The sequence below is a fragment of the Danio rerio genome, chromosome 5 (assembly GCF_052040795.2).
Source record: "Danio rerio strain M-AB ecotype USA chromosome 5, GRCz13ab, whole genome shotgun sequence".
NCBI lineage: Eukaryota > Metazoa > Chordata > Actinopteri > Cypriniformes > Danionidae > Danio > Danio rerio.
The window spans coordinates 32,483,731-32,509,709 of record NC_141025.1 but is presented as its reverse complement, the minus strand read 5'-3'; the positions used below and the strand labels follow the sequence as shown (position 1 = coordinate 32,509,709).

At 36.7% G+C, this 25,979-nt stretch overlaps 2 protein-coding genes across 5 annotated transcripts in view; one reads left to right on the top strand and one right to left on the bottom strand.

Moving 5' to 3' along the window:
• The window catches only part of si:dkey-220k22.1, a 108,314-nt gene extending 88,320 nt beyond the window's left edge, over positions 1 to 19,994 (bottom strand). For all 4 annotated transcript variants that reach the window (XR_015491296.1, XR_015491295.1, XM_087253582.1 and 1 more), the window contains exon 1: positions 19,361 to 19,994. Coding sequence is in view for 1 of the 4 variants with exons in the window: in XM_087253581.1 (XP_087109707.1) it covers positions 19,361 to 19,868 (508 nt within the window). In the remaining 3 variants the exon portion in view is untranslated. The remainder of the gene's footprint in view (positions 1 to 19,360) is intronic.
• Positions 19,995 to 20,115: 121 nt separating this feature from the next.
• Positions 20,116 to 25,979, top strand: part of p2rx1 (purinergic receptor P2X, ligand-gated ion channel, 1) — a 38,525-nt gene continuing 32,661 nt past the window's right edge. Inside the window, 1 exon segment of the mRNA NM_001441444.1 lies at positions 20,116 to 20,282. Within this exon segment, the coding sequence (NP_001428373.1) occupies positions 20,281 to 20,282 (2 nt within the window). The 5' untranslated portion in view covers positions 20,116 to 20,280.

Sequence of the window (25,979 nt, the reverse complement as noted above, 5' to 3'; positions counted from 1 at the left end):
TACTGGTAGAAATTTAAAGTGCATATCAGTGTGTACTCCAACCACTATTATTGCTCACAATACATTGCATGATGGATGTAAATTCTATTGGAATTACAAACATTGATAAAATGTGTTAACAAACTACAAATGTGGCAGCCATGCAAGTCCAATGATTAAGTGGAGAGGCTTTGGTGAAGATGTTTGAATGATTGTTAATTCACATTACTTAACCTAACAGATAAAACAGGCCCGGATTGGCTAATCAGGAGAACCAGGAGAATTCCCGGTGGGCCGGTCCGTTTTTTGGCCACGAGGGCCGGTGTCCCTAGCTGCTTGCACTCTCAGCAGTTGCACTTTTTTTCATTTATTTATTTATTTGACCATAGCCTCACTCTTTTTATTCATTATTTTGCCGCAGCTCCGCTCTTTTTATTTTTTTTCTCGCATCCCCATAAACAAAATGCAGCCTGCAGATTATTAATGATGTAACTATCATCATTCGACTCTAAACAGCGGCACCTTAGTGAATGTAAGAATTTGAAAAATAATATTGATTAATATTACACCTGCTCAATGAAAATCAGATGATTCACTACATTAATAAATCTGACATAACTTGATCAGAAATCTGGTCATATGCAGGTCATAGTGCTATATTTGTTTTTCTTTCCATCCTTATCAAATTAACGGTGCCACTGTGGTGTAGTGGTTAGCACGTTAAATTAAGACACGGACGACCCGCGTTCAAATCTCATCTGAATTTTTTCATTTTTTATTGTTAAGACATATAATACTGTTAGGGTTGCTGAAAATTTGAAGTTCTAAAGCAGCTGTTTTCTTGAAAAAAGACGTGACAGTGTCCTTAGAAACTGAATTGGAAATTACCTTATTTTAATAGTCAGTCGTGAACTGAGATGGGCCGGTCTAAGGCTTGAAACTTCGGGGCTAAAAAGGAGTCCCACTCCGGTCCTGAGATAAAACATTTATTTTTTACGCTTTCCCCATTATATTTCATCTGCAATAACAATGTGACCTTTTATAAAAATGTGCTTGGTCATTAACTTCTGAATGCATAATTGTGCAAACAAATGAGGAGATTTCTCTGCATAAACGACCAACGGATGGCAGATTATTGTGCTGCTGCTCCAATATGGTAGACAATTACATTTGAAAGAGATGTGAAAGATGTGACAAGATGATTGGCAGGGCTTGTAACTAAGCTAATACTCCTTTGTTCACACTCAAAAGAATGCACTTGTTCTTCAGACAAAAATGTGACAAATGTCTTGAAATACAGCATCTGAAAAATGTGTGGTAAACGTAGTTTAAGTTTAACTGTTGACTCTGGTCCATTGTAAAAGAATATTTTAAAAATTATTAGAAAATAACACACACTTGAGATGTAAGCCATCACCTGGCTCAGTGGTTAGCACTGTCGCCTTATAGCAAGAACATCGCTGCTTCGAATCCCGGCTGGGCCAGTTGGCATTTCTATGTAGAGATTGCATGTTCTCCCCCATGTTGGCGTGTGTTGACTTCCAGGTGGTCTGGTTTCCTCCACAGTCCACAGACGTGTATAGGTGAACTGAACTAAATTGGCAGTTTTTAATGACATATTGTACGAGTGTGAATGAGTGTGTATGGGTGTTTCCCATTAATGGGATGCAGCTGGAAGGACATCTGCTATGTTCACACACCGCTTCATTCTGATGTGGCGACCCCAGATTAATAAAGGTACTGAGCTGAAAGAAAATTAATGAATGAACAATTCAATGGCCCATTGTCAAACATACCTAATATTTTATAGACAATAGAGGAAGATGTTAACAAATTATATAAATCGGAGCAGTAAAACTAAGTGTTTGCATTGGTCTTAGTTGATGCAAAAAGAAGTTCTAAGGGAGAAAAATCGGTGATCAAAAGTGTATTAAATAAGTTGAGTTTCTTATGTTTCACTGGCTTGTCCATGTTCCAATGGTCTTGGTCTTCATACATTGCCAACTATCAGCATGTATCTATCGTCATAATTTACACACTATGATGTTGTTCCAAACCTGTGTGACTTTTGCTCTGTGGAACTGAAAAGGGGAAGTTTCAAAGATCATTCATGTTGGTTTCTATCTGCTTTTGAAGTTGTAAGGCATGTTATACAGTTTATGGGTCCAATCCCTCACTCATTTGAATTTGCGTCATTTATGACCACTCTGCACTTATTTGACATAAGCCTTTACAAAATCATGCTGTAAACAGCAGTCTCTGGAGTTGCTGTATTGCTGAAACCAATAATGATTTCACCAATAATTTCTAAAAGCGGAATCACTGACTAGCCATTTGAGATTTGGCATGGATAAACAACACAATTGTTATAATATTGTATAGTTCTACAGAACACAATGAACATATATTAGTATTATTTGTTTAGCACCCAGGAACTGTGATGTGTGACTTCAGACTTAAAAAGCAAATACAAAATCAAGAACTGAAACTATTTGCTTGAAAGCGGTCCTCAACATTTAGTCAAACTCTGTTCCTTCTCCATAGAAATTCATAACCGTGTTTAAAGTTTATTGCTAGCGTCGTTTAGATAAAAAGCAACAACAAAAGACAAACTATAATGAAAATAATAATGTTATTGTGTTGCTTACTAGATTTAAACAGCATACAGTTGTTTAATTCCAAGTGGACTACTAGCTACAATCTAATTTCATTGTTCATTGTTCAAGAATCACACTACATAAGTAATATTAATCTAAGTATTAAAAGTTTTTAAAAACTGTCTTATTAGGCAGCACGGTGGCTCAGTGGTTAGCACTGTCGTCTCACAGCAAAAAGGTGGCTGGTTTGAGCCAGTTGGTATTTCTGGGTGGAGTTTGCATGTTCTCCCCGTGTTCGCGTGGATTTCCTCCAGGTTCAAAGACCTGCACTATGGGTGAATTGCGTAAAAAAAAGTTGGCCGTAATGTGTGTATGTGTGTGTGAATGTAATAGTGTATGGGTGTTTTCCAGTACTGGGTTGTGGCTGGGAAGGAATCTGCTGCAAAAAACACATGCTGGAATAGTTGGCAGTTCATTCCACTGTGGCAACCCCTTATAAATAAGAGACTAAGCTAAAGGAAAATGAATTATTTAATGAACTGTACTTTTGTACAATATTCAAAGACCATCAAACACTGCTGTGGAAAATACAAGTATCAGGAGGACAACTTTACATGACCTAGGTTGCATCCCTACTGCTACACAGTGTAAAATAAGGTAAAATATAATTGTTGCTACAGTATATTCATAACTTTTTCACCCAGTAACTCTTACAGTAGGACTTTCAGTTAGAGATTCAATCAGTAAGAGGTCACAGTAAAGCACAATCGCGTTTGGTTCTCCACACATTGAGAATCATTTTCACCATAACGTGAGCACAAAGAAAGTGTGAATTTATTCAAAGCTGCAGGTTGCCACTTTCCAATGCTATCGCAGTAGGGGGAATAGCACAGGGCCTGAAAATTTTGAGCTGAAATCTCCCTGAAAAAGCTGTTATGAGCAAAACCGCAACATTATGATTTAACAACTGCACCTAATGGAAATGATACGGAAAGTGCACACTTGATAACCAGTGGGGCGACTGTCCTGTACCTCACTGTGATCTCACTGAAATACATCAGCTTGATGAAAACAGTGTGTTCTTGGCCACTGCCTTCAAGGACTGTTTCAAGGAATGTTTTGTAGAATTTAGAGAGGACATGAGCCTGGCCTGTCCTGTTATCAGACAATAGTACAAACTGTCCTCTCTCGTGCACGTCAACACCCCTGTAAACTGTTTTTTGTTGTTAAAAACAGCATACTCAGTAACTCAAAAGCCTCCAGCACCTACAGCAGCAGTAACGTCACACATCTAATAACATCAGCAATATTACAGAGGTCACCGAGAGGCTGTCAGCGAAATTATTTGCTCCCAGAAGCCAAAAACTCAGCAGAACAAAGAAGCCTTCTTATTAAAGCAGCATTCATCCGACTGCGCTGTAATATTGGTGCATTTATCTAATTCCAAACTGCATCACACACATGCAGTGTTCAAATATAGTGCATCTGGGTAAAACAAGTGCAGGTGCTTTATCCCAGAGGAAAAGCACAGTAGGGCAATGCTGTGGCGCAGTAGGTAGTGCTGTCGCCTCATAGCAAGAAGGTCGTTGGTTCAAGCCTCGGCTGGGTCAGCTGGCATTTCTGTTGGTGATAAGTTGGTGGTTCATTCCGCTCTGCCGACTCCAGATAAATAAAGGGACTAAGCCGAAAAGAAAAAGAATGATTGCATGAATAAAAAGCACAGTAGCTGTAATTTGCATTGATGACAGTTTCAGAGAGACAAAATAGGAAAAACAAGAAAGAAATGACAGATTGTAGTCATTTCTTTGTACCGTCTCTGACAAAATGCTAAAGGCAAGCCTTGGATTGCTAGTAAAACATCATGAACTGTATTTTGAAGTGTTAAAATAGCACCCATCCATAAGGGAGCACATCTGGTAGGTGCTAAATTCAGAACGGTCCCATTTCTTCAAAATGTTTAACATATTGCATGCGTAAATCCAGAGAGGACCGTTCCTGCTGTGTGTCATTGTTTTACAGTGACCTCCCATCGGACCTGCAAGTGTGAACAGGAGAAAAACACACACGTATACACATGTGCACTGACGCAGTGAGGGAAATGGAGCGCTGTGATATATTTAGCAGAAGCTCTCAGCGTGTACAGTTCCCTTCGCTGACTGGGGGCAATCTGATCTGAATCAGAGGTGACCTTGCTGAAGATCAGATTACACAATAGGAGAGCTCTGTCAGACAAAGTCAAAAAGAAAACCTTCTCTTAATGGAACAAATACATGAATGCATCTTATCAGACTCGTATCGTCTTACAGGACTCACTCCTAGCCTACTTCTCGCAGTCCCTTGAGAGCAGGCATCATTTCATAGAAGCGCGTATACACTACCGGTCAAAAGATTAGGGTTAGTATAACTTTGTTAGCACTAATGCAAGGATGCAGCAAATTGATCAAAATTGACAGTAAAGACTTTTACATTGGTAAAAAAGATTTCCAATAAATGCTGTTCTACATTTTGATCCTTTAAAAAGCATCCTAAAAAAAAATTAAGTTAAGCAAGTACAATCAGATCTATAGTACTATAACGCAAATAGAACCTATTGACAGCATGAAACGAATCTAAACATTTTAAAAAAATAAGTAAATAAATAAATATAGGTATAAAACTATAGACAAATAGGTAAAGTTCTATAAACTAATTTTGAAAGCAGTTCAAGCAGTTGGATTCATTATTAGCTATCACATCAATCATCCAATCAAACTTAGGACCATCTCTATAAGTATGCCAAGCTAGTCCTATACGGTTATCTCATTAGCCCCTTTCACACAGTGAAACCGGAAAATATCCGGAATATTTCCAGAACGACTTTACCGGTAAATTAAAAAAAGTGCTGTTCACACAGGCAAGGATGTTCCGGAATTTTTCTGGAAAAGAACATACACACATTTATTCCAATATACCGGTATATTCTGACATCGTTAACCAGAAATCAGCTCTAAACGGCTGCGCTTGTTTTTTTAAACATAGATGAGGTCAGGCTTTTGGAGAAACACTTTTGCATGTTGAGATGTACATAATATGTGTGTATGCTTGCGCTCACCAAAGCACTTCTTCACGTGCACACGCAACTGAAGCAGAGCTTGAAGGTAAACAAATGGCGGATTATCATAAGCATTTTATTGATAATTTTTTTACACAGTTAGCATTAATAATGAACATGGAAACATTATGTGACTAACATCTAGCAGCTAAATGTGTCTGAAAACGTATTAAAAGGCTTTTATTTTCATAAACAGCACGGATGTGAATGCATCTAAATGTTCTGAATGGCTGGATTAGATGTCTCACTTCAGCGCACATTCTAAACATAAACACACTTTCCTGCAATTTTTCGTCTGTTTTCACACAGAGCAGCATTCCTGCAAATTACGGGTAATGTTACAATTTCTCTTTCTGGAAAATTGGCAAAAATAATTTACTGGTATTTTCAAAAAGGGTCTGTTCACACATGATCCCTTTCTGGAAAATTGCCGGTACTTTTCTAGAAAGGTCTATGTGTGTAAAAGGGGCAATTGACTTTGCATCTCTCCAACCACAAAGCTCCACACTTTTAGCCAGATTCATTCCCACTTTTAGCTTTCTGTTCAAGTGCTTGAACAAGTTACTAGTAGAGTTAATAGCAGTCGAAATTCTTTGAAAACTGCAGAAACCATGCCATGTCCAGTTTCTAAAGTCAAATTTAAGACTTTCAAAGACATTTTGAAGACCATTATGAATTAAATTTCAGACTTATAAAAGGCTTTTATTAAACTATATATTATACGTTATTTCTAAGCCACAAGGTTTAAATAAATTGTCAAAACAAGCAAACCCTAGTTGTATTGATATGCATTTCACATAAAAATCTTTAAAATCTAAATTAAACTAAATGTACGCACAATAGTCTGTTCAGGTCAGTATCTTTATATAGACTATAAATACACAGAGAACTTTTAAACAAACACTATTGTAAGGACGATAATTAAACCATATTGGTAAATAGAGTTATAAATAGAGTTTTGTTGAATTGATTTAAATTTTATTGAGATGGATTGTTGCTGATTGGATGCATGTTTGACAGATTACCTAGCATTTAATGGACAAAGGAAAAAAATACCTGTTTGCAAATATTTAAAAACTACAAGTCAAAATTTCAATGAATTTAAGACTTTTTAAGGCCTGAAATTTTGTTTTGGAAATTTAAGACAGTTTAAGACTTTTTGAGACCCCGGGAACACCCACATTTCACCGTAATATTTTTGTTTTTTTTTATGGTCAATGAAATCAAAGTAATGCCTGTATTTCAACTTACGCAGCCACTCTCGTCAGCATCCATTTCAGCTTGTGTTCTCAAGCCATTTAAAGTGAACGCTCATTAGCAAAGTTGCATATGTTGCAGCGGAAAACATGATTAAAAAGCAAATGTTGTTTTCTAAAATCTATATTTGTAACATACTGTAACTAATGCAATTACACTGATTTTGTTAATTGTAATCAAATTACATAACTTTAAAATGTAATTCGTTACATTATTTAGTTCCCCAAAAATGTAATTAGAATACAGTAACGCGTTACTGTGGAAGGCGTTACATTCAAATTTGATGATAATTGAAACTGCAACTTCTATAACAAACAATCCTATGAATATTTGATCAAATGTCTTAATTGATCAAACACAGCCTTGTAGCCTAAATGACTCTTTCAATAACATAGAAAAGTTACAGATTTAATCAAATTGAAAGTCATATATCTTTGAAAATGTCTGAATGTGATGATTCTTTGGAAAAACATAGGAAGAGCATGTAGTCTTTCCTTCTGTTTTTACACAATCATAAACGTGCTGAGACAAGACTTTTTGAGTGTTTGTGGCAGGACAAGGTGATCCTCCCTTATTGAGTATCTATTGAGAGTGCAGGAAATGATGTCAGCTCAAGACACCTGACAATGAGCGATCGGCTTTCTTTACACAAACATGTAAAGGTCAAAGCTTTGTTCTGCTTGAATAAGGATTAAAGCTTTTGCTGAATGACTACAAACCTTATAGGACAGGAAGAATTGACCTAAATTTACCTTCAGCATGTTCCCCTTTTTTACTCTACCTCAAAAAGAATATTGAGTAGGTTCAAAGGTTCACACATCCTGTAACCATGTTTAAACTCATCATGACTGCAGTTCAGCTCTAGAATGCAAAATGAAAGTTGAGTGAATGAACACAGCTAAAGACTCGTCTTGATCGATGAGCTGACAAAAAGAGGGCAAATAAAGTTATCAGCTGTGCTAATTCACATAACGCTGTGTACTTCAGAAAGCAAGCAAAAAATAAAAGGAATAAACTGAGACCAGCACAAACTGTAGAAACGATTCCACTTGTTTTTTACCCACAGTTGTTTTCTCAATATGGGCTCAATGGGAACATTTGCTTGCAATGTTATTTTATTCCTGTATTGCTTCTTGAAGATTTTATTGTGATATATTAAAATTAAAGTTTGAACTTGCTAGTATATTTTACTTAGAAATTAACTGTTGTATCTACAATGATTTTTTTGAGAAGATATCAAAATAAGTAAGAAAATTAAAAAACTTGTTGAACTTTCTGATACTGGTGCTCCCATCAATAATTTAGCAATTTCACAGTTTTTAAGTTCTATTTACAATGTTTTATAGCTGCTTTAGCTGTTGGAAGCAGTAATATGCATATTTTATGACACATGCAGTTCATTTTCAACTCAAAAAGACACAATCATTCTAAAGTCTGTAACTAATTTTGTATTAAGATCTCTAGGTACCTCACTGTCTCATTTTGGTCAGTATGTTATATTGTAACAAGAAATCTGCCATGCTCTTTACTGTACTTTTAAGGCCAGTAAACACCAAGTCGATACCAAACAACTAGTTGCGACATAACCCAATTGTGTTGTTGCCTCACATTGGCTTGCACCCGGTTCCGACCAGACCTAAAAGCTAATAAATTCAATTCTACGGTGTTTGTGTGTGTGTGTGTGTGTGTCTGTGTTGTTGCTGTTTTAGGGCCCTATCAATAAGGTGCAAGACGCTTTTGTGTGATTTGTTGCTATTTTGCAACCAGCACAACCCTTATTTTCACATTTTGCGCTACTCTGCTTAAATAGCAAATTCTTTTGCACCACTTTGTGCACTCATGGGTGTGCCAGTCAAGAAAGCTGTTTACCAACTGAAAGCAGGTCTAAAGTCCAGCGCAAAGCGCGGTATTTGTGTGCCTTAAACATGTACACATTGCTTAATACACACAGGATGAAGGATAATTTACAAAAATGATTATTTTCTACATAAACATAAAAACCACTGCCTCCATGCCTTTTTCATTTCCAGGGCATTTTCAGTTTATTCATTCAATTTGCTTTTGTATAATATTAATATATCATTCATTCATTTATTTTCTTTTTGGCTTAGTCCCTTTATTAATCTAGGGTCGCAACAGCGAAATGAACCGCCAACTTATTACATTAGATTAGATTCAACTTTATTGTCATTACACATGTACAAATACAAGGGAACGAAATGCACTTTAGGTTTAACCAGCATTGCAATAGCAGCAAGTGCAGGATACAGGTATGGATGAACTATCAACATTATATACAGGTTGTATTAGCTATGAACAGAGATTTAAAATAAATGAAAATATGTACAGATTGCTATTAATAATCAGAAGTGTGCAGATAGATAAACATAATTGCAAATGTATATGTGCAGTGGGTGTGTACATAATTACAATTGTCCATGTGCAGTGGGTATGTACAGTGCAAATAAGTGAATCAGTGCAATGAATATGTGCAGATTTTAAATGTGCAAATGTTAAATAGTGCAGTGATTGTGAGGAGTATAAGTTAGAGGTGAGTGGGGGGTGTATTAGGGGGCAAAAGAGTCAGTGAGGGGCAGAGTTCAGAAGGGAGACAGCTCTGAGGAAAAAGCTGTTTTAATCTGTCTCAATCTGCTGTTTTTTGTCCGGGGGAGTCTGAAGCGCATGCTGGAAGGCAGGAGAGAAAACAGTCTGTGAGCAGGGTGAGAGGAATCCTTAAGAATACTGCATGCTCGGCGCAGACAGTGTTTCTTCTGGTTGTCCTCTATTGCTGGTAGTGTTTTCCCTGTGATGCGTTGGGCACCATGCGTTTTCACCACCCGCTGCAGTGCCTTACGCCCAGCAACAGAGCAGCTTCAATACCAGACTGTGACGCAGTTGGTCAGGATGCTTTCTATTGTGCAGCGGTAGACGTTCACCAAGACAGCTGATAAAAGCTGGTTCTTCTTAAATTGCCTTAAGAAAAATAGGCGCTGGTGAGCCTTCTTGACCTGGAGGTGTTAGTGGTCCAGGAAAGGTCCTTTGAGGTGTGGGTCCCCAGGAACTTGAAGGATGAGACGCGCTCATCGGCCATCCCATTGATGTCGATGGGATCATGTGAGCTTGTTCATCCCTTCCTGAAGTCCACAATGAGCTCCTTGGTCTTGTTGGTGTTAGGGAGCAGATTATAAGTGGCCAGATGCTGTATCTCCTCCCTGGCATTGTTGCTGATTAGACTAATTACTGTGGTGACATCTGAAAATTTGATGATGGTTATCTAGCATGTTTTACACAGCGGATGGTCTTCCAGCTGCAACCCGTCACTGAGAAACATTCATACACTCCCATTCACACACATACACTACGGACAATTTAGTTACCCAATTCACATATACCACATGTCTTTGGACTTGTGGGGGAAAATGGAGCACTCAAACCAGCGACATTCTTGCAGTGAGGCGATCATGCTATCCACCATGACACCCTGTTAATATTATTATTAATATTATTTATTATATGCATATTTACATTTGTTTTATTAAAAACAAGTTTAGATTTTGTCCACCTGTCGTGTTTTGGACCATATGGGGCACAAGAATAGGACATGTGTTTGGATTTAACTTTTTGACCACACTTCGATATTATTATTCATTTATTCATTTGCTGGAAATGAGAACTGAATTTAGAAATATTTTGCACTTAACAAACAAAATTAAACATGTAGGCTAATGGATGTCTTCAGCATGCGTACAACACCGTTTTCTTATAAGCACAACCCTGCTAGACTATGCGAAGTGGTGCAGAGGGCTTTTTCGTCCTTAAAATAGCAAACGTGGATTTGGACATGCCCTTAATGAGTTTGCACTCAGCGCTTTAGACTTTGCGCCTAGATTGTTAAAATAGAGCCCCAAAATGTGAAATTATGGATACATTTTAGGAGTTTTGCATAAATCAAAGTCACATATCTCCAAGTCTAGTTTGTATCCATAATCAATATTACTACATGATTAGTCTATAATGTGGTAGTCGCTTAAAGTTTCAACATTTTAGGTGCCTTTAATGCAAAAATGCAGACATTAAACACATTACTCATCACATTGACAATTTTCAAAAAAGCTGAACACTTCCTTGTGATAAGCAGGAATGTGAAACATAATCATAACATGTTTGGGCAAATTCTTACAACTAGATTCATCAGCTTTGGCTGTGTTATGCAAGAAATGTACAGGACACTTATGTAACATTAACACGCCAATGGGACGACACACTGACCCTCAGGGTGAGCGGCATGGTGTCATGTGTGATAGGGCTGCTGTCACCCTGCATTGCCACCCACATGCCAGATTGTGTGGCACCATGGAGTGTGTGAGAGTTCTGGCTTCACCCTCACTGAGAGAAGCAGAAGACATGAATGCTATCATACGGTCACATGTTCAGTGTGAAAACAAAAAAAATACTGCTCAATCAAAACGATAATCTGATGAATACATTTCAGCAACCAAAAATGTGAGACTTAAAAGTGCAAACAAATGAAGTGCACAGAATATACAGTAAGCAAAGCACACATGGTTATCAAACAATATTTGAATATTGAAGAATGTTTATAACCTAATCTAACAGATTTAAAAAAAACAACAACAACTCAAATGGGTTTAAAAATAAGCATTTTATGGTTTAATTGTTTAGGATCAGCAACTTCACATCAGGCATTTCTATCGGTTTGTTAAGCCGTGATGTATAGAATACTGTTTCCGGATCCAAGCCACTACTCTTATAAAATGAGAAAATATTTGTTTATGACCATTTTTAGTCATATCACACATTAAAGTGAATTTATACAAAATCATGGTGTTGCACCTGCCAACACTCCTGTTTTTCCCAGGAGTCTCCCGTATTTCAGACATCTCCTGCCACTGACCCATTTTGTTTTTTCTCCCATAAAACTCACATAATTTCACCCCCTTCCCCACCCTCCACTCTCCCAATTTTTTAGAGACAAATGTTGGCATGCATGGTGTACACAACAATCTCTGTACTTGCTGCATCACAGACACCAATATTTTACCAATTTTTAGAAAAAATTTTACTCTCGGATATTAGGCATGGATGTACAGTATATATATTGTGATCAAGATTTTCGACAGTATTAAAATATTTTGTAAACGTTTATTTTTATTAATTGTTGAGTCTCTCCAGGAACGCAGTGGCGCAGTAGGTAGTGTTGTCGCCTCACAGCAAGAAGGTCGCTGGTTCAAGCCTCGGCTGGGTCAGTTGGCGTTTCTATGTGGAGTTTGTATGTTGTCCCTGCGTTTGCGTGGGTTTCCTCCGGGTGGACCGGTTTCCCCCACAGTCCAAAGACATGCGGTACAGGTGACCATTAAAATAAAATTGATGAAACAAAACATATGAGCAAAAAAAAAAATAACTGTCCAATTAAAAATAGTTTATTATTAATCTATTAAAATGTGATCTAACAGATTCATGTTTACACACATTGTCAGTAGCCAAGTTACACTGCTAATTTCTGTAAATTAAAGTTTTAGCATTTTTATTTTGTGGTTCATGTTTTTTACTTTTATTAATGCTTTTGAAATGTAATATGGGTCCTTGGTCTTTCCAACAATTTTTTTGGAAAAGTTTGAAAAAGTGACTTTTATTGACATTTTTAATAGTTTGAAGAGTTATATGCCTGTATTGGTGTTGCAAATGACATTACAAATTTGATAATAAACTGCCAGTACCTTTTGTTATTCTACAGACTCTTACAGTGAGTGTACTATAATAAGGTTTACTGGTTAGTAATAAGAAATGACAGACAAGTATAAACCTGTCCTAAAAATAATTTTCTAAAGAACTGGATTATCTAGAAGATTGGGTGTGGTATCAGTACAGTCACATGCACACATTATGAAAACTGTAAACGCACACCAAGTTAACCATATGCTGATGTTCTCGCTCTTGCTCTTTGTTCCTGCTCTAAGTCCACAAACTGACATTCTACAATTTCATCAGAGCACTTAATGTGCGGGTGAGCAGACTGTTGGATGAAGACAAGCAGATATCTGATTCCTATTAGATGGATAGATGGATAGATAGATAGATAGACAGACAGACAGACAGACAGACTGAATAGAATAGAATAGAATGACTATAGGCAAAAAAAAGTTGGTATACAGTAGATTTTGCATACATAACAGGTAGTACAAATATAATGCTGATATACATGGCAGTACATTATAAATTTATTGAGTATTTGACTTTTAAATAGTTGAGGGGAGGATATTGGGAGCTTGGCTATCAAACACAAGCAGAAGGGCAGTTATCTGTGTAGTGCAGCTCTAGGGCACCCAGAGTTTCTAATCAGCCAGAAAAATAAATCCGTGCTAAGTCTAGAAGTGTCTACTGCTGACAAAAGAACTGGATTTAGGGTGTTTGTAGGCCCGGAGCTCTATTAAGAATGGCAGTGGAAGCATTAGCAGAGCAGTGCTTTTATAAAACTCCTCGTTTGGAATCCACACATAATGTGTAAATCAATATGTGCTACACGGCAGCACATTAGAAAACTAAATTAATTGCCCTTACAGGCAATTTGCATATTCGAAGAAACAGACCCCTATTACAAACAACATACTGCAACACCATGGCTCATTTCAGTTGGACAGTGTGTATTTGAGAGATCAAACACACTGTTTGAAGTTTAAAGTCAATAGACTTACAAAATTTTCCAACAGCCAAACCCAGGCTAGTATTCTCTTCAGAGTATGATGTGGACGCTTTCAATTTTAAACCACAGCGACAATTTTGTCTAGCAAATGCAGTTCATTATGGCCAGTCAGCTACTGTAAGGGAAACTAACACAATTCTGAAGACATATAAGGTCTATAATATCTGCGTATAAGCACATAACACTTCAAAATGGTTCATGAAACTGCTGAGCAAGGACAGTGCAGAAGCTGAAAAACAGCCATCATGTGAGTCTGTGTGTGTCCTGCAGAGCAGAGGATTTATGAAATGACTTTCACTGTCCTTGTCTGAAATGTGTTTTTAATAAGCCACACGCTGCTCACACGCAGAGCACAATATGACATGCAATATGAACTACAGTACAACTCTGAATCACAGGTACGATGGTTCAGGGTCTATTCCTATTAACACATCTGTTAGCAATTGGTTTTGAAATTTAGAAATTTGCCAGCAGGTTTGTCACATTCCACAGTCAGTTCAGTACTAAACCAGCCTCATCTCCAAAAAGGAACTTCAGTGTACATTTTGCTTTATTTTGAATGTTTCTGATATGCGCTCTTGATTATCACAGCTTGCATATGGCAAAAGGCCTAATCCACAGCCATCGCAGCTTGAACAAACATCAGTGGAAAATGATTTTCCCTGACTGCACTGCAATGAAAACATCAAGCTGCAGGAGTCACTGAAGGTGGAAATCGTGCAAATAAAAGATTCTGTCTGGTCAAATACTTAAAGTCCAAGTTTTGTCTATGAGTAACTCTGCACTGTTAAACAGGCCTACATAACACAGCTGTGAGATTTAAAAGCAACGTTTAATTATAATATCTGCTCATGAAAGGCATTCTTGTATTTACTGTACCTAAAAGGAACATTCATACAAAAATGTAAATTTTGTCATCATTTACTAACACTCATTCCAAAAACGGAAAACAGAATAGAACAGAAGTAGACTGTTCAAAGAAGTGTGGGCTGTATTAAAAGTAAAATCAGACATTCAATTCAATGCATCTTTATATCTATAGTGCTTTTCTAATGTAGATTGTGTCAGTGCAGCCTAACATAGACGTTCTAGTCAACTGAAACTGTGTCAGTCCAATTTTCACAGTTAAAGTTCCGTTTAGTTCAGTTCAGTGTGGTTTAAATTTTACTGCTGAAAATCCAAACACTGAAGAGCAAATCCATTAAGAAAAATAACATATCATACACACTCATTTCTCTATTTTATATATGTATGGTTCTGTATTCTATATATAGTATATGTAGTGGTGCTGTAATAAAGCAAGCAAGATTTTTACTAGTCACGCTCAGTCATTCCCGTACAAAGCATACCTATGTTCTGCAAATCATAGTAATTATAGTAATTGAAAGTCATAATGTGACTGTGACAAAAGATACAGAATACATTAATGTCTCGAAAAGCGCTTTTTGTCTTTTACACTTTTATCCATACAGGAACATCATTACTTGTCTATTATACACCACTGTGTCCTTCAAAGTAAAAAAGAGAATTTAACTGTAATGAAATGTTATCAACTCCTGGAAGACAAAAATGAACCTGTAGCATTAACCTCCCAAGGCTTAAGTGTCCACATAATGTACGTGGACAACACATTTTAGCTCTTAAGTGGCTATTTAAAATACTTAGAATGTTTTATGTTTTGTTACAGACATACAGTGTAATCCTGCAACTGTTTTGCAGCATATGAAATGTCCCACACCCCATTTTTAACCGTCCAAAATGGGGGGAAAAAATGTTGTTTTTACTCTCTGATAGTCAAAGCAAGTTAAAAAAAAATCTATGCATTAAAAAATTTGGAAAAAGTGTTTTATGTAAATTCGGACCATGAGTACACATATGGATATCTTTTCTCTCTAAAAGAACATCAGTTCAAAGGATGATACTTGGATTTCTATTCTAATTAGGTTACAATAAGCCCAAATAGCAAAGAGAAATAAAAAAATGCATGTAAAAAAACACACATTGGGCCTTAAGAGGTAAAAAAAAAACAGCACAGTATTTGTTTATTTCAATATCATTAATTATGTATCATCTAGACATATGCTGATAATCAATAATTCAATATATTATGACAATGTAATGAATGATCACTCATTCATCAATTTTGATGTCATGGGCACTTCAAAACAAAGTTAATAATTATTTATTATTTAAACTTTCAGAGTGTCATTAAAGAAAATTAAAACTGCTGTGTTGACAGTGACTTACTGTTTATTACAGCACCAAATGCTTTAAGACTTATTAGGTGATTTTCTAAACTTTGTTAATCTGGTCTACAACATTCAAAGTTATCCGCTTTATTTTGTTACATAAAGTCAATGTAATGTAATGACAACTACAAATGCATTTATTAATCGTAGGAAATCTTAAGAAATCTATTTTTTAGTTTATGTGTAATAATGCATTCAAATCTAAAGTTAGAATCATTCAATTTTAAGTGGAGTTAATGAATAAAACAACTGAGCTGCATTTTTTTTTTAATTAAATTAACATATTTAACATATATTTTAACATAACATAAGTACAATTCTCAGTGTTGTAAAAAACATACACTCCCATTTACACACTACAGTAGGGCTGTGCAATGTTACAAAAATCCCATATCACGATACAAGTCATCTAATATCTATTTGACATTTTAAAGTATATGCTTACAGTATATATGCACTCATTCGTATATGATTATTTTCTAACTGTATGTAAAACATCTGGGCAAATGTTTGAAGAAATATAAATAAATATTAATGAAATATAAAACACTTTTAAAAATAATAATTATTGCAGGCCCAGCACGAAACTTTATATATTTTAAAATAATGTGCAAAATGTAAACCCTGTACTTTTAAGCTCGCACCTTTTTCACCATGCTGATATTTACAATTCTGCCTGCATCCAGATTGGTCATCATGATGAAAGAATATTACCATAAACAATGTATTTTGCAATAATAAAATCAACAATACAGTATAAAATGAATGATAGACTTTTTCATTCATTCAATTAATTATTTATTCATTTTCTTTTCGGCTTAGTCCCTTTATTTATCCGGGGTCGCCAACTTATCCAGCACATTTTTACACAGAGGATACCCTTCCAGCCGCAACCCATCCCTGGGAAACATCCACATACACACTCATTCACACACATACACTATGGACAATTTAGCCTACCCAATTCACCTGTACGACATGTCTTCGGGGAAAACCGGAGCACCCGGAGGAAGCCCACGCGAACGTGGGCAGAACATGCAAACTCCACACAGAAACGCCAAGTGACCCAGCCAAGGCTCAAATCAGCGACCTTCTTGCTGTGAGGCGACAGCACTACCTACTACGCCACTGCATCGCCCCTGATATTATTTTGTCATTACGATATACTGTATATTGTCATATTGCACAGCCCTACACTACACCCAATGTAGTTTAACCAATTCCCATATATCACAAATGAGCACCTAGAGGAAAGCCATGCAGACATAAAGAGAAAATGCAAACACCACACAGAAAAAAAAACTTCTGGTCCAGCCAAGACTTGAACCAGTGACCTGCTTGCTACCAAGCCTGCAACCTATTAAACTGAAACCACTTTGAGTTTGAAAACAAAGAGCCAATTAGGAAAAAAATATTCAGGATCACAGACACATCACATCACTAGATGGAATATGAAAACTGAGAAAAAGACAAGAGCACTAAAATAGAGCTACTCATCCTGAGGTTCACTGTTTAAATTGTTAAAAAAAACAGCCTAATTATGAAAGATATTTCCCACAGCTTGTATTTAATAAAAATAAAAACACAAAAAAAGATACTCAGAGTTGAAAAGTATTAGAAGACTTTGTAATTTTGTTGAAATTAGAAAATTGCCAGTGCATGTGTCCAAAAGATGCTGCATTAGTCTAATATATTTAATAATGGTCACTATGTATGCAGGATCACAATAAAATAAAAAAGAAGAAGAAAAAAACATCCCAATATTTGTAGAAAGAAAAAAATCTAATTGTATTTTGGGTAGTAGTCATCATTTGCATTAAAGGCATAATGAAGCTCAACATAAGGTGTATCGTTCTGATAGTAGGTTTTACAACATTTTTATGTAGGTGTTATTTCTGAGTCTGAAATCATTTTGTGACAGAATGGGGTGAGCGTTTTAAGGTTCCCCATACCACTGCTAATATTAAACATGCACAAACCGTAGATCAGAAAGAGAAGTTGCCAGAACCAAATCCAAAGGATGGTAATATGCCGTCATCTCAATATATTTTTACATCACATTGAATGAACATCACATTGAATGAACCTGAATATTTATGGTCAAAATTTGACATTATGCTTTTTTAATAAGATGTTACTGGGGTCAAAAGTGACACCTCTTACCCTAGAAATGATGTCATTGATGTCTGAAGAAACAGCGCTAAACTTAAAACACTAGAGATGTAAGACAAGCTATTTCACCAGACAGCCTCTTAAACCAGATTATTTTTGAAAATAAATATATATATAAAGGTACATAAAGTTTAATAGGTTCAACTTAACATATATGGGTTTATTGTAACATATTTACTTTTATGCAGAAGTAATTTTAGACCTGGAGTAATAAAATCCTGAAACAAATCCGAAACAGACACAGAGCCAATCACCTTTGAGTTGCTATACAAAGAATAAGATGGTTTTTATTTACTGTAATCCCAAACACCTGTCTCTCCCTGCAGTGCAGTCACTTCCAACCAACTCCAGAGGGGCTGCAGATCACATTCAGTCTTAACTGAACCTTTGACTATGCCTCATATGGCTTGTTCGCATTTCTTGAAACTGCATTTCATCCCACTGCTGTCACTGAATTTGTCCAAGTTCTCAGTGAGAGAATTGAATATTTTCAACAAGAAGAATTTCTTACCCCTTTTCAAGTAAGAAAATGTCAAGATGATAGATTATGAATCAGACAGACAGATGCGCCACTCTATTACAAATATAAAGTAGACATAAAGGTAACTGATACTACACTAGATCTAACCTTAAAGAAAATTAATCATTCTTATTTGCCAAGCCGCCTTGGCATCACGTAACTCGAGATAAACGAGTAAGGGGTTTAAGATTTATGATTGTTTTCCTCTTTTGGCAGCCAGATGGTAATTAATCACATTAAAGCAATTAAGAAGGTTGTCTCTGCGCAAATGGCCTGATCTCAAATGTCCTTTAGATTCACAGCAGATTCACATTCAACGAGGTTTGTGAGAAGGATTAGATAATAAAATGGCTGAATTACCAGCACTATCAAAAGACCTACAAAGAGAAGTGAGACAAAGGAGTGTCTCAGAACAAAGACAGTACTAGTTTTTTTTAAAACTGATTTTCTGGAGGAAATGCACTACTATGTATATGTTTTCACTCCACTGCACCCTGTGACCTATGAAGACGCAGAAACAGCGTGAAAGTCTGCATGTTGTTATGAAGGTAAAATGATGAATGAAGTGCATGAGAAATGCTTGTGCAGGTGCAAACCTCTTGCAACCCCAGAAAATTTGTTTTGCAGAGGCTGGGAAAGAAATTCAAGGACACACACACTAAACAGCCTCCTTTTAGGCTGTCCAATTGGAATGAACAATTTGGAAAACATGCATTTTAACTTGCAGGCTGATCCCCACCTCATAACATTGAAGAGAATGTGAAATGAGCATACCTTTCTCAGTGGTCACAACAGGAGGATTTGAGGTGCTTTTCACTGTCCGTGTACTGTTTGAAGTATCCAGTGCAGGTGGTGTTGTGTTTTTTGTGTCATTTATTGGAGAGGAAGAAGTGGGCTTTGCTGTAGTGTTGAGTGTTGTGGATAATGTGGAGTTTTCTTTGACTTTACTGCCTTCGGAGGTCGGGTTCATTGTTTTGGTCATTAGCTCAGCCGTGGTTATGGGGGTGGTGGTGGTGGTCAGCCAGTCAGACTGTACTTGATTAGTGTTTCCAGTAGTCCTGAAGTCCCTATTCGAAATGGTCATTACAGGGGTAAAAGGTGAAAACCTGGAGTCCCTGTCGTCCTCCTGTAAGTGGTTTGGGATGGTGGTCGCCTCCAGCGTCTCATCCAGCACGGCACGCGGGAGTCTCCTCTCATCGCTCGCGGACAAACCAGCTGTGTATCCAAACAACAGTAACTCCCAAACTGAGAACAGTAACATAGTGTAACGCATACACGTCATCTTGCTCTTTAACTCCCCATGTGAAGCGTTTCAGTTGTATCCTTTAGTACTAGACAGATGTTTTTCCCACTACCGAATCCGTGTTTGAAGCCAATTGTTTCCACTTGTCCACTCGCGCGGTGAACTGCACGGCTTCACTCCAACGGGACTGACAGCTGTAAACCCCGCCTACTACAGTCACGCCCCCGTCCAATCAGAGCCCGGGCTTCATGAAGAGTGACATCGGACTGCACCAATCATACACGCTAGAGGAGGAGTCTCACAACTGACAACTCAATGAGCAAGTGACAAAAGAAAGAAGAAAAGCGCTAAAACAGCATTAAATGGGTCTGCGCGATACTACAGAGATAAAGGAGGCCAGCACCGAGGATGAACAATCTCAAAGAAAGCTGCCGGAAACTGGAGCAAATAAATGTATGTAATGTAGCTCTAACAAGTCTATCGTATTGTTAAATGTAAAGTATACGGTTTCATACAATTTAGCCATGGCACACAGAAAATCAAATGCACAATTAACCCCTAATAAATTAAAATAGAAAATACTAGTAAAATACTATTTTACCATTTAACTGCCCCACCAAGATTGCATGGATTGCATTTCTTAACTCCTAATGTCGCTAGTTAAAACACTTAATGCATCTTCTTTCAAAACATGCCATAATTTCTAAAATATCAACCTGTACCAAGTGGTTGATATGTCAGTTTATGGTAAAAGTACCGGACTTATGAAAAATCTGAAAATATGAGCATTTATTTAAAATATATTCAGAATAAAACATTTTTGAACACTAAATCACCTTTATTTTTTTGAAGTATGCAATAAAATATTTCAGATTTTCATTAAACATGTTATCTTGTTTTTTTACCTTAATAAAACCAAAATAAACAAGATTACCCCCATTGCGTAAAGCGCATTGAGTGTCTAAAGCGCTATATTAATGTAAGGAATTATTATTATTATTATTATTATTATTATTATTATTATTAAAATCATGTGCAGTAGTGCCACAGGATTATGTTTGCTTTATTTTTTTATTTTTTATTTTTTTGTAAAACAACAATGCGTGAAAACCATTATTTAAAAAGTCATTCTTTAAATTACTTTAACAGTCATTATTTAGAACAGTCAAAACATGGTCAATCATTTGGTAGAGCAGGCAGTTAAAGAAATAAGAAAGCAGGTTTTATTCTACGTGTATGAAATCACAGATTTCTTTAGCTGAGGTAATCACCACAGTATGAAGAAATACTTTGGCGATGGTAAAGTATTGTTAATGGCTTTAATGAATGGGCTAATTTAACAGTGAAACACCTCTGGGGCAAGAGTGGCAACTGGCCTGAAGTGCAGGATAAAAACACGTGGTGTTTGGAGTAATAGCGAGCTCTAGCGGTGACGAACCATAAAGAGCAGGTTTATTGCTGTGCTGATCTCAAAGAAAAAATATTTTTACAAAGCATTTATAAATATTTTAAAATAATAAAGCAAGATGACCCAGTTCTTTAAAATGACTATTATTTTCATGTTGTTTTGCCAAGTTCATCTATGTTAGGTTTGGTTAGGTTAGGTTAGGTTACTTTATTTATGCCCGAAGGCAGATATGGTTTGCAGTCATAGTCCTCAGTGCCACACGAAAAAAACTCACATAGTGAGAACAACAACTGGACATAAAGACATAAACATACAAAACACTGTTTTCCAAAAATTATTAAAAAAAAACTAAATAAATAAAAGTAATCACTTCAAGTGTCCACTCCCTCCAAAAATGTTTAAAAATATCTATAAATTGTAAAATATTCAAGTCAAAGAAACACCTCAGCTTTAGTCTATGCCTTATTTAAATGTCTAATGTATCTTTATTCGTTCATTCATTTTTTTTTTTTACTTAGTCCCTTTATGAATTAGGGGTCGCCACAGCGGAATAAACCACAAACTTATCAAGCATGTGTCACTTATCACGCAGTGGATGCCCTTCTAGCCGCAACCCAACACTGGGAAACACCCACACACTCTTGCACACACTCACATACACTACGGCCAATTTAGCATATATCATATTCACCTGTATCGCATATCTTTGAACTACGGAGAAAACCCACGCGAACACGGGGAGAACATGCAAACTCCACACAGAACTGACCCAGCTGGGGCTCGAACCAGCGACATTCTTGCTGTGGGTGATTGTGCTGTCCACTGCGCCACAGTGCTGCCATCTAATGTACTTAAATACTGTAATTTTTAAAGAATACTCAGCCAAATTAGTTTTAAAGTTCAAAAAGATAAATAAATTAGAGCCTTTGGGTAAATTGGGGAATATGTACTCTTCCAGGACTCCTTTTTTTTAATATTTGACATTTTGTCTCTAACAACTAGAACTGTCATACTGAACATTCAAATGTATATACATTTTTTAATAGTTTTGCATTTTATCTATAGCCTATTGTTCTTAACTCATTAACGGGTATTGTACTGCCTTGTTGACCTTTTTTAAATTTGTTATTGTAATGAGTCTGCCCATAGCTCCCTGGCCATCCGGAAGGAGGAGGAGGAAAACCTACACACTTTTAAATAATGTTATTAAAGTGAAACCAAAACAAACAGGTGGCTGCTCTTCTCAGAGACTACCGTCAAACTAAAAGCAAAACCAAACACAAATGTCCAGGCCTGGTTCTCTATCCTCTTCCACTGCAGTATCTACTCCTTTTAAGATCATTCAGAGCTTCTTCTTGAGACACATTGACCGGTGGTGTGTACAGGTGATGGTTGTTAGCGCTCATGCCACCTGCCTCTTGCCCTCACGGCTCCAGCCCTTTCACTACAGTTCTCATTGGAATGAAAAAAAAAACTAATTTTCTTAATTTCTTAGTGCCAGGAACACAAATTTTACCAAAAAAAAAAAAAAAAACTGGTCAAAACGTTAACATTGCAAGGCTTACTGCTCAACTCTGATATTTTTTTCTCAGATCTAATTTTTTTAAAAGCCGTTCACACTGTTGTTATAAATATGGCTAGTAAAGCGGTCACATTAAACTTCTCTCTCCATAGACTTCCATTCATATGCACGTGAATGTGTCAGACTGGAAACGCAAGGTTGTGCATCAAGTTTCACAGTTTCAAGTTCAAGCTTGGTGAACTTTGACCTGCGAAATCACATCACATGATTGCGTAAGACCAATCCAAGAACAAAACATGACCTTTCTCGACAGAAATTTAAAATACGGACCAATCGCTCGCCTGTTTTAATGTCTAATCATCTTGTTTAATCCTGCCTTTTTCACAGCACCATACAACGGAATTTCACATGCACAAACTTTAGTGTGACCACGGCATGATAGATTTCCATTGTGAACAAATCATGATTCTAAACTAGGGGTCACCAATCCGGTTCCTGCAGATTATAGTTGCAACCCTAACCAAACACACCGTATGTGCAAAAATCAAAATTTTTACACAGTGTGTGTACTGAATGAAGTGAATAAAGTATATTTTCAGATTGTTTAATATGCTTATTGCCATTTTCACAGACATTTTATAAACTGTAAATGGTTGTTTTGCTAGTACTAATGTGTATTTTAGCGTTTGAAATCTAAAATAAGACTTTTGTGATTGAAAACAATGATCATTTATTTATTACAACAAAGGTGCGGAACTTTCTGACCACCAGTGTAGTGAACTCATCAAGGGTTAATGAGCGCACGCAGATTGAACTGTGAAGGCAGAGATCAGGTGTACATCTGTAGAGTCTGTTAGACCACTGTTATTACATTTAAATTTGTTATAAACAACAGGCTGTATCTAGTCAAAACAATTTAAAGTAAAACTAAAACATTACACTGCAACACATTGAAGGATTTTGTACTTAACAGTAAAAAAAAAAAGTTTAAAATAGACTAGTCTGTTCATTTTGCGTTTTATGATGAGAAGAAGACATTATTAGAAACTGAATATTTCATTATTATCCAACAAAGCTTGTTAGAATTAACTTGTTCTTTAAGACTTAAGACTAAGAATTAAGACTTGTCACACAATTCTTTCTTTAATATTTTTTTTAGTTAATAATAATTATTATTATTGTTATTCATTCCTTCATTTTCTTTTCAGCTTAGTCCCTTTATTGATCCGGGGTCGCCACAGTGGAATGAACCGCCAACTTATCCAGAACGTTTTTAAGCAGCGGATACCCTTCCAGCCGCAACCCATCTCTGGGAAACATCCACACACACTCAATTACACTTATACACTACGAACAATTTAGCCTACCCAATTCACCTGTACCGCATGTCTTTTGACTGTGGGGGAAACCGGAGCACCCGGAGGAAACCCACGTGAACGCAGGGAGAACATGCAAACTCCACACTACCTCGGCTGGGTCAGTTGGCGTTTCTATGTGGAGTTTGCATGTTCTGCCTGCGTTCACGTGGGTTTCCTCCAGGTTCTCCGCTTTCCCCCACAGTCCAAAGACAAGTGGTACAGGTGAATTTGTCCATAGTGTATGTGAATGAATGAGTATGTATGGATTTTTCCCAGAGATGGGTTGCAGGTGGAAGTGCATCGAAATAAATTAATTTGTAGTGTTGAGACAGGAATACATCGTGAACAGAGAGAAAGGGGAAGGATAGAGGAAGTAGCCTACCTCAAGCCGGACCTGAACTCGCTAGATGTTCACCTAAGTGCTATATGTTGGCGCACTTTAGCACTAGGTTATTGGTGCCGACATGCATTAACTAAGTGATTCATTTTATATATAATTTTATTATATGGATGTATTTGTAATTTTAAATCAAAATTTTTTTATGGTTAATGATTGGTTAAAGAGGGACAGTTTTGCATTCAAAATGAACAACCAACTTTTTGTGGTAAAAGTATTTGCCCCTTGTGCTATTGTATGATGCTGCTAAGGAGTAGAGGATGTCTGCAGCACACAATAATAATATTAATAATACATTTTATTTCAAGGCGCCTTTCTAGCAACTCAAGGACACCGTACAATCAACAAGAATAATAAAACAACAAGAGAAATAATAAAATATACACAGCAATAGTGCAAATAAAATTAAGTATTAAAAGCCATCTTAAATAAGTGGGTTTTGAGTTTTGATTTGAACAGTTTAAGGGAGTCAATGTTTCTGATGGCAGGTGGTAGTGAGTTCTAAAGCCGCGGAGCAGAACGGCTGAATGCTCTGTTGCCCATAGTTGAAAGGCGAGAAGAGGGAACAGACAAGTGGAGGGAGGAAGAAGATCGCAGGGTGCGAGAAGGAACAGAAATGTGGATGAGGGCAGACAAATATGGAGGGGCGAGATTGTGGTTGGCTTTGAATGTTAACATTAAGATTTTAAAGTCAATTCGAAAATGAACAGGTAACCAGTGAAGCTGCTGCAGGACTGGGGTGATGTTGCTTGCAATGATGATGCATGTCCATCAGAAATTATGTGAAATTCACATGAATTTCTAGATAACCGTTAACACTGTGGCCAAAATGCAAAGCATCAGTTCTGTATCATATATAATATGACATATGAAAGTGGCAAAAATCGGAATTGAAAAGATCAGATTCCATGTGGTTTGAGCTGTTCTCACAGTCATGACAAAAACAGATCTGAGTTACACGTGGGGGGAAAGAAAATAAAGATTTGTGCCACATTTGCCTGCAGTGTGAATGTAGCCTTAGAGTGTAATCAGATTAGTCTCAAAAGAAATTCACGCAAAAAGACATGATGTACACATGCGTAGCCAAATTCACGTGCATAAAACCAAATTCACGTGCGTAAAATCTTTATTTATATTCACAAAAAAATTTCACGTGCACAAAATAAAAATTCATTTCCATAAAATACGTTTCACAATTTGGTTTTATGCACGTGAATTTGGCTATGCATGTGTACATCATGTCTTTTGCGTGAATTATTATTGAGTCTAATCTGTCTCCATACATCTTAACCTAAATAATTATATAACCACCCCAAAACACACACACAAACAGAAACCTGCTATACTTGTGGTAATCATCTGTTCATTTACAGTTGTTCGTTTGAACAGAAATTGTTGACAGCATGTGCTTCACATGTATTTTTATGTTTAGCTATTTGCGTTACATTATTGGACTGAGTTTTGA